This window comes from Thermobia domestica, chromosome 6, assembly GCF_964235325.1.
Source record: "Thermobia domestica chromosome 6, izTheDome1.hap1.1, whole genome shotgun sequence".
NCBI lineage: Eukaryota > Metazoa > Arthropoda > Insecta > Zygentoma > Lepismatidae > Thermobia > Thermobia domestica.
The window spans coordinates 138,729,341-138,744,472 of record NC_137459.1 but is presented as its reverse complement, the minus strand read 5'-3'; the positions used below and the strand labels follow the sequence as shown (position 1 = coordinate 138,744,472).

Sequence of the window (15,132 nt, the reverse complement as noted above, 5' to 3'; positions counted from 1 at the left end):
AAAAATGAAGCTACTGGGCCTGGGAGGCCCCGGTTGCCCGGATAAGGGTTAATCAAAGTAGAAATCGTTACATATAGTTCGGGTTTTGTTTCAAAATATATAAGGATATTCTCAAAGAAATTCCAATCCGGTGTATGTTTCGAACCGAACAGAACCAATTATGGTTTGATTTCTGAAATATACTGATACATTTGGTTTGAAACTTAAACCGTACGCAAAGCGATTAAGCGCTAAACCAATATTTTGGAACATTTCTAGTGGATATTCCGTAGTTAGAATTTTTATTGTCTGTTGTTTGAACCCATCGAGCCACTTGAGCAGTTGGTTATAAAGTTGCGGGTTTTATCTTATGCCAAACGGTTATCGTCGAATATACACGGTTAAATATGTACTCCCATTAATTAAATTAAAATGACCTCAACGATTTATTCCTACACATGCGCAGTTTTCTTCATCCCCTCCGTGGTGAATTCGGAAGAGGAGGTGTCTACGAATCATAAGGTTGGTGATTCGCACTCACCCTGATGTACTCATTTTAGTGTTTTTAATCTTATTTTAATGTAAGAAAATCACTCATATAGGCGATTTAGCATTTTTTGGGGGAGGGAATAATTTTGTGTTTCATTGGCGTTCCGCCGCGTTTCATCGCTTTGGTGTAGCACTGGCGGCATAATTCACAAAACAGAAGTGACACCACGATCATTAGTATATTGTTTATAGTCTTACATGCAACAATTTGAACTAGCTAATAGTTTGAGTTGAAGCTGCAGTGACGTGGTAGATAGTTTAAGCTCTATTTTGTTTTCTTTAGTTATAGACCCTCTTCTCCATCGTTTGGCGCTAGTGTCTCCCCCAGGCCCTACCCTCTTTACTTGTCAAAACATCTATTGTTTCGCTGATGATCTGACTATCACAGGGGTCGACGCAGTTGCTCTTCAGGGTGTCTTTCCGGTTCTCAAACGATTCTCGCGTTGCTCTGGCCTTCAGTTTAATGAAAAGAAAACTCAAGTGTTACAATTTCACGGCTTTCAGTTACCCTCTCCTACCCCAGGTACGCAGCCTATACCGCATGTGACATCCTTAACAATTTTAGGCATTCCATTCACGTCCCTTCCCACTCCCCATTATGAAAAAGTTTGGCAACCTCTCCTTACGCAAATTCGAGGGTTGTTCTTCACCCTCCGCTTTCGTCGACTTCATTTATGGCATCGCATTCAATTTATCAATATCTACGTGGCAACTAAATTGTGGTATAGGGCTCGGGTATTTCCCCTCCCTGAGATTTACGAAAAAAGATTTGAATCTCTGTTCCTTTGGCACATATGGCGGGGTTACTATTTTCGCATCCCTAGAACTGCCATTTATCTCTCACGTTCCTGCGGTGGTCTCGGTTTAGTTCATATTCGTCTCAAATGTCAAACTCTCTTCATGGCAGATTCCTACGTGGGTCTTTCATCCGTCGATTCTATTACAAACCATTGGTTTAGTTGTTTTTGGCCGGAGTACGCTCACCCTGTCAATCCCCCTTTTATTCAATTTGCCGATCAGTGTCCGAAATATGTTTTGATCTTTATTCGATATTGGATTTATGCCGGGGTGCCTTTGGTCCCTCAGCAGCACAATGCTCGCTCATTATATTCTGTTCTCTCCACATTGTCCTCTCAGCCGACTCAGTTACGAGTAGTACAACAGGTTCCACATATAGAGTGGCAGCAAGTCTGGGCTAACATTTGGAACCCAATCTTACCTTCCTATATGCAAGTGTTATGGTTTCAAGTAGTCCATCAACTTATCCCAACACGTGCGCGGCTTTATGCTATACAAAGAGCACCTGATGCTTTGTGTACTATATGTCGTTCTGAGGACACTTTGGCTCATCGGTTTACAACATATGAGGGAGCGCCAGTGATATGGAACGCCTTGCAGATGATGGTGGGTCGTATCACTCGTCGTCCGAGTGCACAGTTTCACATTGATCATCTGCTCCTGCCGGACTTTCATTTTTTCCCCCACTAAGCATCGTACAGTGCTTTTCCTGCTAGCCAGCACTTTACTATATTTCCAGCGGCATATCACGTTACTGGATGCACGCACTTACTTTGATTTTCTTCAACGTACACGCCGGAAATGTTATTCTCCGCAGCAGGAAAGGATTTCTTTTAGTAGGTTTTTAGAAGTGCTTTTGTCATGAACTAAAGTTCCTCTCTCGTGTTTTTTATCATTATTATTATTATTATTATTATTATTATTATTATTATTATTATTATTATTATTATTATTATTATTATTATTATTATTCTTTAATTTTGCATTTCTTTATTTCTAGTTCTCTGCATTTATAGTTGTAGACCCAGAATTGGTGATTTTTATATTTATGTCTAGTGCTTTTATTGTTTAGACTCAGCTAGTTGAGTCCATTTTGTATTTTTCAAGAAGGTAATCATAAAACTAGTAGGTAAGTGGTTAGCGCATTGTACTTTTATTCGGCGGGCCTGGGTTCAAATCTCGGCCAGGATCAGAGTTTTTTTTTAATGTTTCAATTTCAATTTCAATACATACTTAGTGTGACAAGCAAGAGCTTCTCTAAAAAAAATGTAGGAATGAGGAGAATTGAAGAAGTTCTCTTAATGGAGGCAATGATTTACGAACTTATTTCAATCAGTTGTTCTAGATTTGATATTTTCACGTACTTTCAAACATTTTCTGATTCATGTGTGGTCAGTATTTTTATTTCTTTAAACATACAGTATATAAAGAAATAATGCATTACATACACAGCAATATTGAGAATAATATATGGTGTTCATTGGAAAACACGATCCGTACCATACAAATTCATCTTGTAATGGAGAACTGTTTGATTAGTCACCTGCTTCACAATTTTGTCCGCATGAACACCTGGATCAGGGCTACATACTGCTGTCAGTGCCGAAAAAAGTTACGTGCAAGTTGAGTTGCATCTGTCCAGGCATTCTGATAACTGCAAATTACCTGGACCCCAAGTAATGGAATTAGAGCACTTATGGGGGAGATACTTTTGCTGGTGGCTGTACATAATGTGGAACTTCTTCATCCGGAGGTTACGATTCGCCAACGAAACAATTAAATAAATTTCGTGACCATGATAAGGAATCAGTTCTGATCACCACGATACACTAGATTGGTTCAGTTTGAGTTCCAGAAGGCAGGTTATCGAACAAATTATATACTTTTAGAATCACCCATCGACTTTGCTTCTCGCTTTGGCTATGCGAACTGTTCCCTTGCAATTCTATGCAACGCAATTGCACATATAAAATGTTCATGGTGAATGGAAGTCATTTGCCTGTGTGATTTCTTCATAGAATAGAAGAACAACAGTGATCAATTTCCATATCTAACATATCATTATTGTGAACAGTGTAATATTTAATTTTAACTAACAAACCCATTAGTCATTGCAAAACCGTTTTCCTTTCTGCTACCTCCGATAGATTCCAATTAGTATGTCAATATTCGTTGCTAGTAACGTACTTAACGCATATATATAAACTTCCAATTCGAATCTTTCGAAAAATTGTCAAGCGTACAGGAATTTTATTAGATTGTAGTAATCAGCTTGAATTGGTCCTTCAAGTGGCATGGTTAGTTTATCTGCAGTCGAGAGCTTTCTCCCAAACTGCTCTTGTCAGTATTCTTACTTGGGATTACGCTTACTGATGTGAATGATATTTACGCTAGCTTAGACTGACTATTCTCAATAGTCGTCACCTTATTTATCACGACGAGGCTCATCCTAGGTCATTGTCGCTCTCATTAACTTCTCTGACTTGCACTCCGTAAGGGGTCGGCCTATTATCCTTAATGGAACTTGCACTCGTAATTCTCATTGGAGATTATACTAGCTGTTTGAAATCCACTAATATAGTATATACTCGCAAATACTCACACCCATTTGTTGGGTTGTGCGAGACCTTAAGTAAGGTCAACAGGAAACGACATGAATGTTTCACATCAAAATATAATATAGTAATAGAATATCAGAATATTGTGCAATGCTCTCATAACATTACAGAGAAAAAGTAAACATTTGTATACCCTTCAAAACATAATTTATTAAACTTTCATTGAGTGAGTGAGTGAGTAATAATTTTCGATACTATCCATCCTAATACATATTTAATTATTTATTTGTTTTATAATTTTTCCCTGTAGTTTGTTTACTGATATACTGAACATGATGTAATTCGTTTTGCTCTCACTTTAATAATACAATGTAAATTCGAGTGTAGACTAAACATCAACAACATTAAAATAGCAAAATGGAAACTTACAATAACAACAAACAGTAATAGAAGCAAAAACAAACCACGGTAGTTGTAGCTGCATAATTTTTCATATAATTTGAAAGTGCTATATGGGAAAGAACATTTATACAGTGTTGGAAGAGATCAACCGTTTCATTGATAACTTCAGAGTTCTAATAATATTTAAATTTAAATAGTTTAAATAATATTTTTTTTAATGTGTGAAGCTACAGAAGAGTGTCTAAATGCTTACTGTTCAGAACTAACGTTCTTCTCAATAAAAACTAACGCCAGTAAGTAAATGAAGAGGCAGCAACATAAAAACTAATACTTTTTCTTCCCAGCAGGGGTGATAGTGTGTGTGTAAAAACGTGACACCAAGAAAGCAACGGTAGCTACGTGTATTGTGTTAATATCGCATTAATCTACATATAATAATGTTCATCTAGCAACTTTGTTTGTATTTTTTGAATTCATATAATCTTGTGTGTTATGAAATACAAATATATTGAACAGTCTCAAAGCAACGTCGAAGAATTATTAAGAAACTAGCGCCTACACAAGGATTACAACGACCAAATGGTCCATCCACGCCGGATCAGGATTCTACAGTGCAGTTAACAAGGTAGGTAGTGAGTGCATATTTCAATATAATATTATCCTTGTATCACTTATACAAAATAAGCCTGTAAAAGCAAAGCCTCATTTAGAACGTAAGTGTTAAAAGTGTATTTAATTTGAGTGAAGCATGACGGACAGAATGAAAGAATTAGTCTTCAAGAGAGGTCAAATTAAGGCCAAACTCACTCGTTTTAAACCTTTTGTAGATAGCTTTACAGAAGATCAGAATATTACGCAGTTAGTGTTACGTTACGTGAAAATAAAACAGTGCTATGATGAATTTGATGCAATACAATCCGAAATAGAAATGTTACAGGGTTCATCAGAAATTGATCAGGAAACGCAAGAAAGAGAGCAATTCGAGAGTACTTATTTTGATTTAGCAGCTAAGACGGAAGTGTTCATAAATCAACACACCTCCAGTGCAAAGAAAAATGAAAACAATGAAGCAAGCAATTCTAATCCATCAGTTAGGTTGCCGGTGATAAACCTTCCGACCTTTTCTGGAAGCTACGTTGAGTGGTTGTCGTTCTATGACACGTTTCAGGCATTAATACATAACAATAGCACATTGCAGCCAGTCCAAAGGTTTCATTATTTGCGTTCATCTCTACGTGGGGAGGCTCTTGAAGTAATACAAGCCTTGGAAATTTCTTCTGAAAACTATGACGTAGCATGGACTTTACTCAAAGAACGTTTTGAAAACAAAAAGTATATTGTTAACAAACACGTCAAAGCTTTATTTGAAATGCCAATGGTGGAACGTGAGTCGGCTGTTTCGCTTAAATCTCTTTTAGACAGCACGGTAAAGCATTTGAGGGCTTTAAAATCATTAGGTAAACCGACAGAAAGCTGGGATGCATTACTTATTTATTTGATTGCGACCAAACTAGACAATACAACACATAAGGAGTGGGAGAAAACACAATCAACGAATGAATTACCGAGCATGTCACAGCTGACACAATTTTTACAACAGCGTTGCCAAGTTTTAGACGCAGTTGATAATAAGCGTAGACCTAAAGATACACCCTCAGTTCCAAGTAACAAATATCAACAAACAAATAAGGCAGGCAAAAAGAGTTCTTACTCAACGACAGCACACGTAACGTATTCCGACAACAATGTATGTCCCAGCTGTAAAGGCTCACACAAATTATTTCAATGCCAGTCATTGTTGAGAAAATATATAGGAGATAGAATTAAAGAAGTTAAACGTCTTTCTTTGTGTATAAATTGTCTCAAACGAGCGCATAAGGCAAATGAGTGCTTATCAGGTAATTGTAAAATATGCAATAAAAAGCATAACACATTACTGCACTACTCGCGTTGTCCATCGCCCACTAGAGCGAATGAACCACAAGATGAAAGGGAAATAGGTCAAGGTCAAAACACGCTCGCTGCAACATCACTCGAGGAGGAATGTGAAGGTAATAATATTCGTTCTACAAACAGCGTACCGCAGAATCTTAGGAGACCACCAAGCATTATGCTATCCACAGCTGTAGTATATGTTAAAGATAAACAGGGTAATTTTCAAATGTGTCGAACACTTCTCGATTGTGCTTCTCAGTCCAACTTCCTAACAAATAGAATGGTGCAATTATTGGGACTAACAAAGAGTAATAGCGTTGTACACATAAATGGTATAGGTAATGCTAATACAATGTCATGCCATAGCGTTCAGGCTACAATTAAGTCAAGACATAACAATTATTCAGTCACATTAGACTTCATCATATTGCCGCAAATATCACAAGACTTGCCTATGGTTCGTGTAGACACGTCATCGTGGGAAATACCTTCCAACATTGAATTAGCAGATCCTAGCTTCAACATACCACAGCGTATTGACATGTTATTGGGGGCGGAAGTATTCTTTGATCTACTTTGTGAAGGGCAAATAAAACTCAAGGCAGGGTATCCAACCTTGCACAAAACATTGTTTGGCTGGATTGTAGCTGGAAAAATAGACAATCAACCACACATTTCGACAAATGTGTGTCACCTCTGACAACAGAAAAAAATACACGAGCAATTACAAAAATTCTGGATGATAGAAGAATGTTCAATGAAACATCCATTAAGTCAAGAGCAGGCAGAATGTGAAAGACACTTCAAAGAAACACACCGGAGAGACGAGACTGGGAGATTCATCGTCAGACTTCCCTTTAAAGAAAATGTGGGGAATCTTGGTAACTCCAAGGAGATTGCAACGAGAAGACTTTATTCAATGGAAAAAAGGCTTATGAAGGATCCTGAGAAAAAAAAGGGCATATATAGCGTTCATGAAAGAGTACGAAGATTTGAGCCATATGGAAGAAATAACTAGAGCAGAGAGCGATACAATGATGCCAGACTACTATCTTCCCCATCATTGCGTTATGAAGGAGACCAGTCCTACTACCAAACTCAGGGTTGTATTTCATGCATCGTGCAAAACAACTTCTGGACTTTCATTAAATGACACGATGAGGGTCGGGCCTACAATCCAAGAAGAATTATTTTCCATAACAGCAAGATTCAGGCAACATCAATACGTCATGACAGCTGATATAGAGAAGATGTATCGCAACATTAGGGTACATGATTCAGATGCACACTACCAGAAAATACTGTGGAGAGAAAACCCTCAAGAAGCAATAAAGATATATCGACTCAAAACTGTAGCATATGGTACTGCAGCAGCTCCTTTCCTAGCCACTAGATGTCTTCAGCAACTAGCCATAGAAGAGAAGAAGAATTTCCCTAAGGCAGCAGAAGTTGTAATGAGGGATTTCTATATTGATGATCTTCAAACAGGGACAAACACGAAGAAGGAACTACATGCATTACAAGGTCAACTCACAACTCTTTTGCAAAGAGGTGTTTTTTGTTTGAGAAAATGGTGTAACAACGACACTTCACTGCTTTCAAAAATACCCAGTGAACTTCAAGAATCAAATTTCACCATTCAACCAAATGATGATTGCATCACAAGAAGTTTAGGATTGTTGTGGAATCCCATTAAAGACACATTTTCTTTCTCTGTCAAACCAAGAAACAACCCTCAACAAATCACGAAGAGGACTATTCTTGCTACAGTAGCGAGCATATTTCATCCCTTAGGATTAATAGGACCAGTTATTCTTAAGGCAAAAATATTTCTGCAACGTTTGTGGGAATTAAAATTGAATTGGGATGAAAAGGTTCCAGCCCCATTGCATTCAGAGTGGGAAACATTTGAGCAGCAACTTCAGGAGTTGGAATCACTACATGTTCAGCGAAAGGTTATTCAAGAGACACAATCGCAGGTAGAAATTCACGGATTTTGCGACGGATCTCAGAGTGGATATGGAGCTTGTATATATGTAACATATAGCACAAAAAATGGGAAATTCACAGCAAACTTACTATGTTCAAAATCTCGAGTAGCACCTTTGAAGAAGACAACTATTCCTCGCCTAGAACTTTGTGCAGCTTTGTTACTTGCACAGCTAACTCAGAAAGTAATACAAGTATTACACTGCAAGATCGATAAGGTTGTTTTATGGTCAGATTCCACCATTGTATTAGCATAGATAAGAGGACCTTGTTCTCAATGGAAGGCGTATGTTGCAAATCGTGTAGCGGAAATTCAACAATTGACTTTTAACTATGAATGGAGACACATCAGAACAGAGGAGAATCCAGCAGATCATATATCGAGAGGATTAACACCGTCAGAAATTCTTGATAATGAATTATGGTGGCATGGGCCTTCCTGGTTACCTGAGAAATTAGACTTACAGACGAGGGAAGATGTTTGTGACCTAAGCGATGCCCGAGCGACGAAAAATACAGCAGTAATGGTTTCTACAACACCGTGTCAACTCTTAGACAGATATTCATCGCTAAGAAGATTGCAACGTGTAACTGCTTATTGCCTACGATTTGCGCACAACATGAGAAAATCTAATTGTGACAGACAGCATGGACATCTTATAGTAAGTGAATTACATGAAGCACTCGAATGTCTTATTAAACTATCACAGCAACAAGCATTTCACAAGGAATTAAATGTATGGAGATCAGGAAAGGAAGTCGACAACCAAGGTCAACTGAGAAATTTGAACCCATAATTGGATGAGAGGCAAATCATCAGAGTCGGAGGAAGATTAAATGCAGCAGATCTTACTGAAGGACAGAAACATCCTATTGTACTTCCAGCTAACTGCAACTTGACAAAGTTAATTGCCCAAGAAGAACATAAGAAGCTATTGCATGCCGGGCCTCAATTATTGTTATCATCCTTGCGACAACCATATTGGCCAATACGTGGACGAAACTTGGTTCGTCAAGTTGTGCATCAGTGTGTCACATGTTTCAGAAACAATCCTAAAGATGGTAAACAGATGATGGGAAATCTACCAGCTGACAGAGTTCAACCAACAAGACCATTTCTTCACAGCGGCGTTGACTACTGTGGGCCCATTTACCTTAAATCGAGTAACCGAAGGGGAGCCAAACTCCATAAGGCATATATAGCACTTTTCGTGTGTTTTGCGACTAAGGCGGTTCACATTGAACTTGTTAGTGATCTAACTACAGAGGCGTTTATTGGAGCATTAAAGCGATTCATGGCTCGTCGAGGAAAATGTGCTAAACTGTATTCTGACAATGCAAGTAATTTCGTTGGTGCAAAAAGGGAACTACAAGAATTGAAGACTTTATTTGAATCAGAACACCATAAAGAAAAATTACATAATTTTCTAGCAGCTGATAACATCACGCGGGTTTTTATTCCAGCAAGATCACCAAACTTTGGAGGCTTATGGGAATCATCAATTAAATCTCTCAAATATCATTTAAAGAGAGTCGTGGGAAATGCTTCACTCACCTACGAACAGATGAACACTATTTTGACACTGATTGCGGCTTGCTTAAACTCTAGACCCCTAACACCATTATCAAATGATCCAAACGACCTACGTCCTTTAACACCTGGTCATTTCCTAATAGGCGATGCACTCACTACCATGTCAGAACCTAACTTGAAAAATATTCCTGTCAACAGACTTTCGAGATGGCAATACATACAACAACTTCATCACCAGTTCTGGTCCAGATGGTCAAAGGAGTATCTATCAAGTCTTCTAGAACGATCCAAGTGGAGAAGAAAATTCCCCAACCTTCTGGAAGGTGATTTGGTGTTCATCAAAGAAGCTAATATTCAACCTCTAAAATGGAAAACTGGACGTATTGTGCAATTGTTTCCTGGGAAGGACGGAATAGTACGAGTGGCGACAGTGAAAACTACCAGAGGTACAACAAGATCTATTCGTCAATTGTGCCCGCTTCCTAAGGAGGATTAATGTGTTGGTGTTATTCATAGTGTGTACATTGTGTGATTCATAGTGTGTTGTGTTCTGTGTGCATTATTCTGTTTATGTTTATATCATTCATTCATAACTTGTGTTACCTATTGTTGTGTATATTAAGTTCATGAACCAAATTAATCATTCATAGATTTGTTGAAGGAATTCCTTCAAGGCGGGCGGTATGTTCAGAACTAACGTTCTTCTCAATAAAAACTAACGCCAGTAAGTAAATGAAGAGGCAGCAACATAAAAACTAATACTTTTTCTCCCCAGCAGGGGTGATAGTGTGTGTGTAAAAAAGTGACACCAAGAAAGCAACGGTAGCTACGTGTATTGTGTTAATATCGCATTAATCTACATATAATAATGTTCATCTAGCAACTTTGTTTGTATTTTTTGAATTCATATAATCTTGTGTGTTATGAAATACAAATATATTGAACAGTCTCAAAGCAACGTCGAAGAATTATTAAGAAACCAGCGCCTACACAAGGATTACAACGACCACTTACTTCGAACACTTCAATTCTAAATTAATGGGAAAACATTTTTTAAAGATATTTGAACTAAAAACTAATGCCAGTATATTGTTTGATGGTTCTAGGGATATATAAGTTTTGCTGATGTTTGGCGCTGATATCATCCTGGTCGCATAGCTAACGCTTGTGTTTTATGTACGTGTAATCCTAGGTTCAACTTCTAATGATGCATTTGCCTCCGATATAAAATCAAGTTGTGATTCGAAACAACATCAAACCGTAGGTTCAGATTAATATATCCTTTGTTGCTGAAAAATAATGCACTCAACTCTGACAAATTGATTAAATTCATATTGTTATCCATATAATGCAAATATCTAAATAAAATGCAACTTTCCTTCTTAATACGGCATGGGGCCTGCGTTGGCCTGCAGAATATTTTTGATACGTGGCGAACTGGAGGCTACGTATATATACCAAACCAGCTTATTCGAACTAGTTACATGTATTATGTTGCTACGAGTAACAGTGATGGCTAATTGCAGTAAAGTAAACGATACGCGATAACATTTGCCAAAATTAATATTTAATTTTATTATACTCCTCCAAAAGTTAGGTCTACTTAAACTTTGACAGAATATAGTATTGTTCGTAACATCAATTACCCAATATGTTATTTCCTTAACATTAAATGCAGTAAGCCCTAATTACATTAACAATGAACAAATCAACCATAAAGTCAACATTTTTTTTTTCATAGTATATTCCAAATCATAACAACTCTCACATATCACAGTATATGTTGCATTGCTGTCCAACACTCTTCCTCTTTACAAGATGAACGACATATACAAAATAAATTAAGCAGTTACAAGCTTATGCAAGAATTGAATGTTTTTCGTACTTGAATCATCATATCATCCCATTGTTCTTTATCTTATTCTGCTGAATGCCTAGTTGTTGCTGGGGATCACAAACCTGGTGCTTTAACTTGTCATGGTTTCAAATGAAAGTAGCGATAACATATTCTATGTCATTTTTTCCCACAAAGCTGGAAATGTCTTCACTTCTAGAAATGTTTTCCTCATTGCTGATTTGCATGAATATAGTTTCGAAAATGTTACGGGAACAATTACTATGTAAGGATTGTTAAGCATGTATACTAATTTATGCAAAGAAAAATCAAAATTTCTGTCCAAAATAGAGTGCTACATACATTTCTGAATTTAGGAAAGTGAAATTTGGCATACACATTTTTATAAGCGGATACAGGACCCTGCATTTAAGAAAAAGTCCGTTTTAAGAGGAAAATTGTATTTTATATTTTGTCTCCGTATTGAACTTACGTTTGCTGCATGTTGTTGCATCACGGGAAAATAGCTGGCAACTCGAAATCAATTTTCGATAGTGCTTAATATCTAACTCCAGCTAAATTTATATCACCACTTTGATTAAAAGGCGTGTCCTAAAGAAATACAGAGTTCAACATTAAAACCCACAAACGCCCCTTGTGCCACCAGTGACCCACTTTATTTTTCACTACGTTACATGAGCTTTATCATTCATTTAGCCAAACCCCCGTTGTTCCACTTTAGGCACACTACCCGTTCTCTTGTTGTACGAATTTCGTTTAGTTTTCTTCTCAGGTTTTTCGATGTAACACGGTATTGTTCAATGCAGTTGCTAACGAATAAAACTGGTCTGGGGCGTTTGTGGGTTAATGCGTAAAATAGAATATTCTATGAGTCCCTTAACTCAGAAAGATGAGCATTTTTGTATATAAACTCCCCATTACAAATAAGTAGACTCGTGACCCAACATTTTCCAAAATTCCTGTTTCAGGAGAGGAAGAACCAATTTCTGTATTTTTCGCTACACTTCATGTTGTTTGCTATCGTCTCATGGGAAATGACTTATCCTCTTGAAATGAATCTTAGTACATAGTTTTTATTTCAAACCTTTTATATTATCAGTTTGATTAACAGCAGCATCCTAAGGGATAGGAGTATTCAAGATTTATGTAAAAGTAGAGTATCTAATGGGATTCCATATATAAACTTTCACTAGTATGTGTATATTGCAATAATAATAATAATAATAATAATAATAATAATAATAATAATAATAATAATAATAATAATAATAATAATAATAATAATAATAATAATAATAATAATAATAACATTGAACTAACTACTTTTTGATATACCTTTTGTATGAGCAATTTAAGTAGTTCTCAATTATGAATTATAGCTGCAGTAGTGTAGTCGGCAATTTGTCTTCATATAAATCAGATGACTCGAGTTATGTCCCAGCTGGGGATATAATATGTCATATTTTTGTTTCAAAATCTGTCACTGGTTCAGCTAGTCATTGTAAAGTGTATACCTCTGAAGATAGAGGTGGCCCATAGCCTGGTGCTAACTGCATCACCTTCTTCGCATGCTGAAATCAAGATCTTATTGAGCCTTGCTTTCATGTTACCCCTTGGTTCTGCAGCTTGATCGTAATAACTTTTACCGTTTGAATTATGAATTAACGTGATTGGTGTACTATGATGCTCTATCAAATATTCGCTCCTCCGTGGCTAAGCAGTTAGCGTACGCGCCTTTGGCGTGGGAGACCCGGGTTCGATTCCCGGCCAGAGCTCATGTGGTTCGGATTCCACGTTAATCAGTAGGTTCACGTCTCATATAGCCTCGCTGCTGAAAGGGATGCTAAACTGAAAATCAAAAATCAATCTATCAAATATTCACCATTGTATGCTTGTCTGTAATTTATCGCCTCTGTTCAATGTATAAACTTATGTCATATGCCGATCTGTATCTTAAAACGGAATTCTAGATAAAGTTTGCACATTAACAAAAACAACTCTTTTTCCTGGAAGGGCAAAATATAATGGCAGCACTTTTTCAAGAAACAAGTAGGACAGTACTGGCTTTGTTTCCGATTGAAATTTAAAATGTCTTAGTCTTTATAATATCTACATTATTAGGCCCTTTGGTAGTCTGCGCATGACCGTTAATCTCCATTCGAGAGTTTTACGGCTAATAAGAAAAGTTGATTAATTTAGAATCCAACTGTACGTGTGCCACTGTACGGAATCTAACGTGGATATCTACATTAAAGATGAAATGGTTAATCATTTACTGAAAAGACGTTCTCAAACATCCATGAATAAATGTCCATATCATTGAGACAGATCACTTCACTGCACTTCAGAGCAAAATATTAATTATCAATATATTTTCGAGCTACTTAAACTGTGAATAAATATATTGAAAAATGATCATACTAGGTGTATTCAATGTTGATATCTCTCAAGTGTAGAAACTTTAATAGTTTATGGAATACACCATGTGAACTCAGGTTACAAATTGAATAAGAATATTTCCCACTATTTCTGTCGCTTCACTTCGAAAGCCAAATCTTCGTTTTACCTCAAAAGTTTTCTATATCATTTTCCTTATCATCTCACACCACATAACACCAGTGGCAAAGAGTAATCCCACAAGTAGGATAGCCCCGACAAACTAGTAACACAAATAAATTTTAATTTATCATAAAATGTTTAAAATTATAGTCAGAATGCTATTTCCTTTATTCAGTTAAAACCACTACCAAATCTATTTGTTTTAAATAACTTTATTAGCTGTATTTCTAACACTGTTTAGAGTTGAATTTATGTGCATATATCCATAATACTTTTGTTGTTGTAGTTGTTTAAAAAGAATCAATGAATATATTCGTAAAAGTAGACGGAAAGTGGTCTGTTATTATTATTATTATTATTATTATTATTATTATTATTATTATTATTATTATTATTATTATTATTATTATTATTATTATTATTATTATTATTCAGCAGATATTTACATGAGGAAAACACGCAATATGTTTTAATGGAATATTTCCATTTAGCTCCACTACAAACAGTTTGACGTCCAGCTCATATTTTCTTCTGTCTGGGATTTGCAGGAGGGATCCTCATAACTTGTTGCATTAATTTCCTGCATATTTGAAAATGGAGGGTGTGAAAAAAGAAAGTACATTCTTACATTGTTGTAGCTGTCACATTTCTTGGATAAACGTTTTTAACTTGCATCCTTCAATTTAAAGTAAATACAGTACTGCATTTAATTAATGCATCACCTGATAATGTCTTCACTAGAAATGCTAATGCTTACAAGGAACGGACATGAACCTGTCATCCGGACATACAAATCAAACCTAGTCCACTGGATAAATATGACAAAGATATGTTCATGCACAAAAAAGTGCCATGGACAAAGGAGTAGGTCCATGGGGCCCATTAACCCTTTTAGTATAAATAAAATTGTAGACTCACAGTGAAATAGCGTTTACATCAACACTGTTCATTAGAAAGTCATTGTTTATAATTAA

The 15,132-nt window shown here is 36.5% G+C and overlaps 3 protein-coding genes across 3 annotated transcripts; all 3 read left to right on the top strand.

Moving 5' to 3' along the window:
- The first annotated feature begins 5,034 nt into the window (after positions 1-5,034).
- LOC145687317 (uncharacterized) lies at positions 5,035-6,921 on the top strand. The gene has a single exon (XM_081760778.1). It carries the CDS (start codon positions 5,035-5,037, stop codon positions 6,919-6,921), a length of 1,887 nt encoding a protein of 628 aa, XP_081616904.1.
- Positions 6,922-7,195: 274 nt separating this feature from the next.
- Positions 7,196-8,467, top strand: LOC145687315 (uncharacterized). Its single transcript, XM_081760777.1, has one exon. The coding sequence runs from the start codon at positions 7,196-7,198 to the stop codon at positions 8,465-8,467; it is 1,272 nt and encodes a 423-aa protein (XP_081616903.1).
- Positions 8,468-9,283: 816 nt separating this feature from the next.
- On the top strand, positions 9,284-10,240 carry LOC145687314 (uncharacterized). Its single transcript, XM_081760776.1, has one exon. It carries the CDS (start codon positions 9,284-9,286, stop codon positions 10,238-10,240), a length of 957 nt encoding a protein of 318 aa, XP_081616902.1.
- Positions 10,241-15,132: the final 4,892 nt, after the last annotated feature.

Excerpts from the sequence above, each read along its gene's own strand:
- LOC145687317 (XM_081760778.1), top strand. The coding sequence starts at position 5,035 with ATGACGGACAGAATGAAAGAATTAGTCTTCAAGAGAGGTCAAATTAAG.
- LOC145687315 (XM_081760777.1), top strand. The coding sequence starts at position 7,196 with ATGAAAGAGTACGAAGATTTGAGCCATATGGAAGAAATAACTAGAGCA.
- LOC145687314 (XM_081760776.1), top strand. The coding sequence starts at position 9,284 with ATGGGAAATCTACCAGCTGACAGAGTTCAACCAACAAGACCATTTCTT.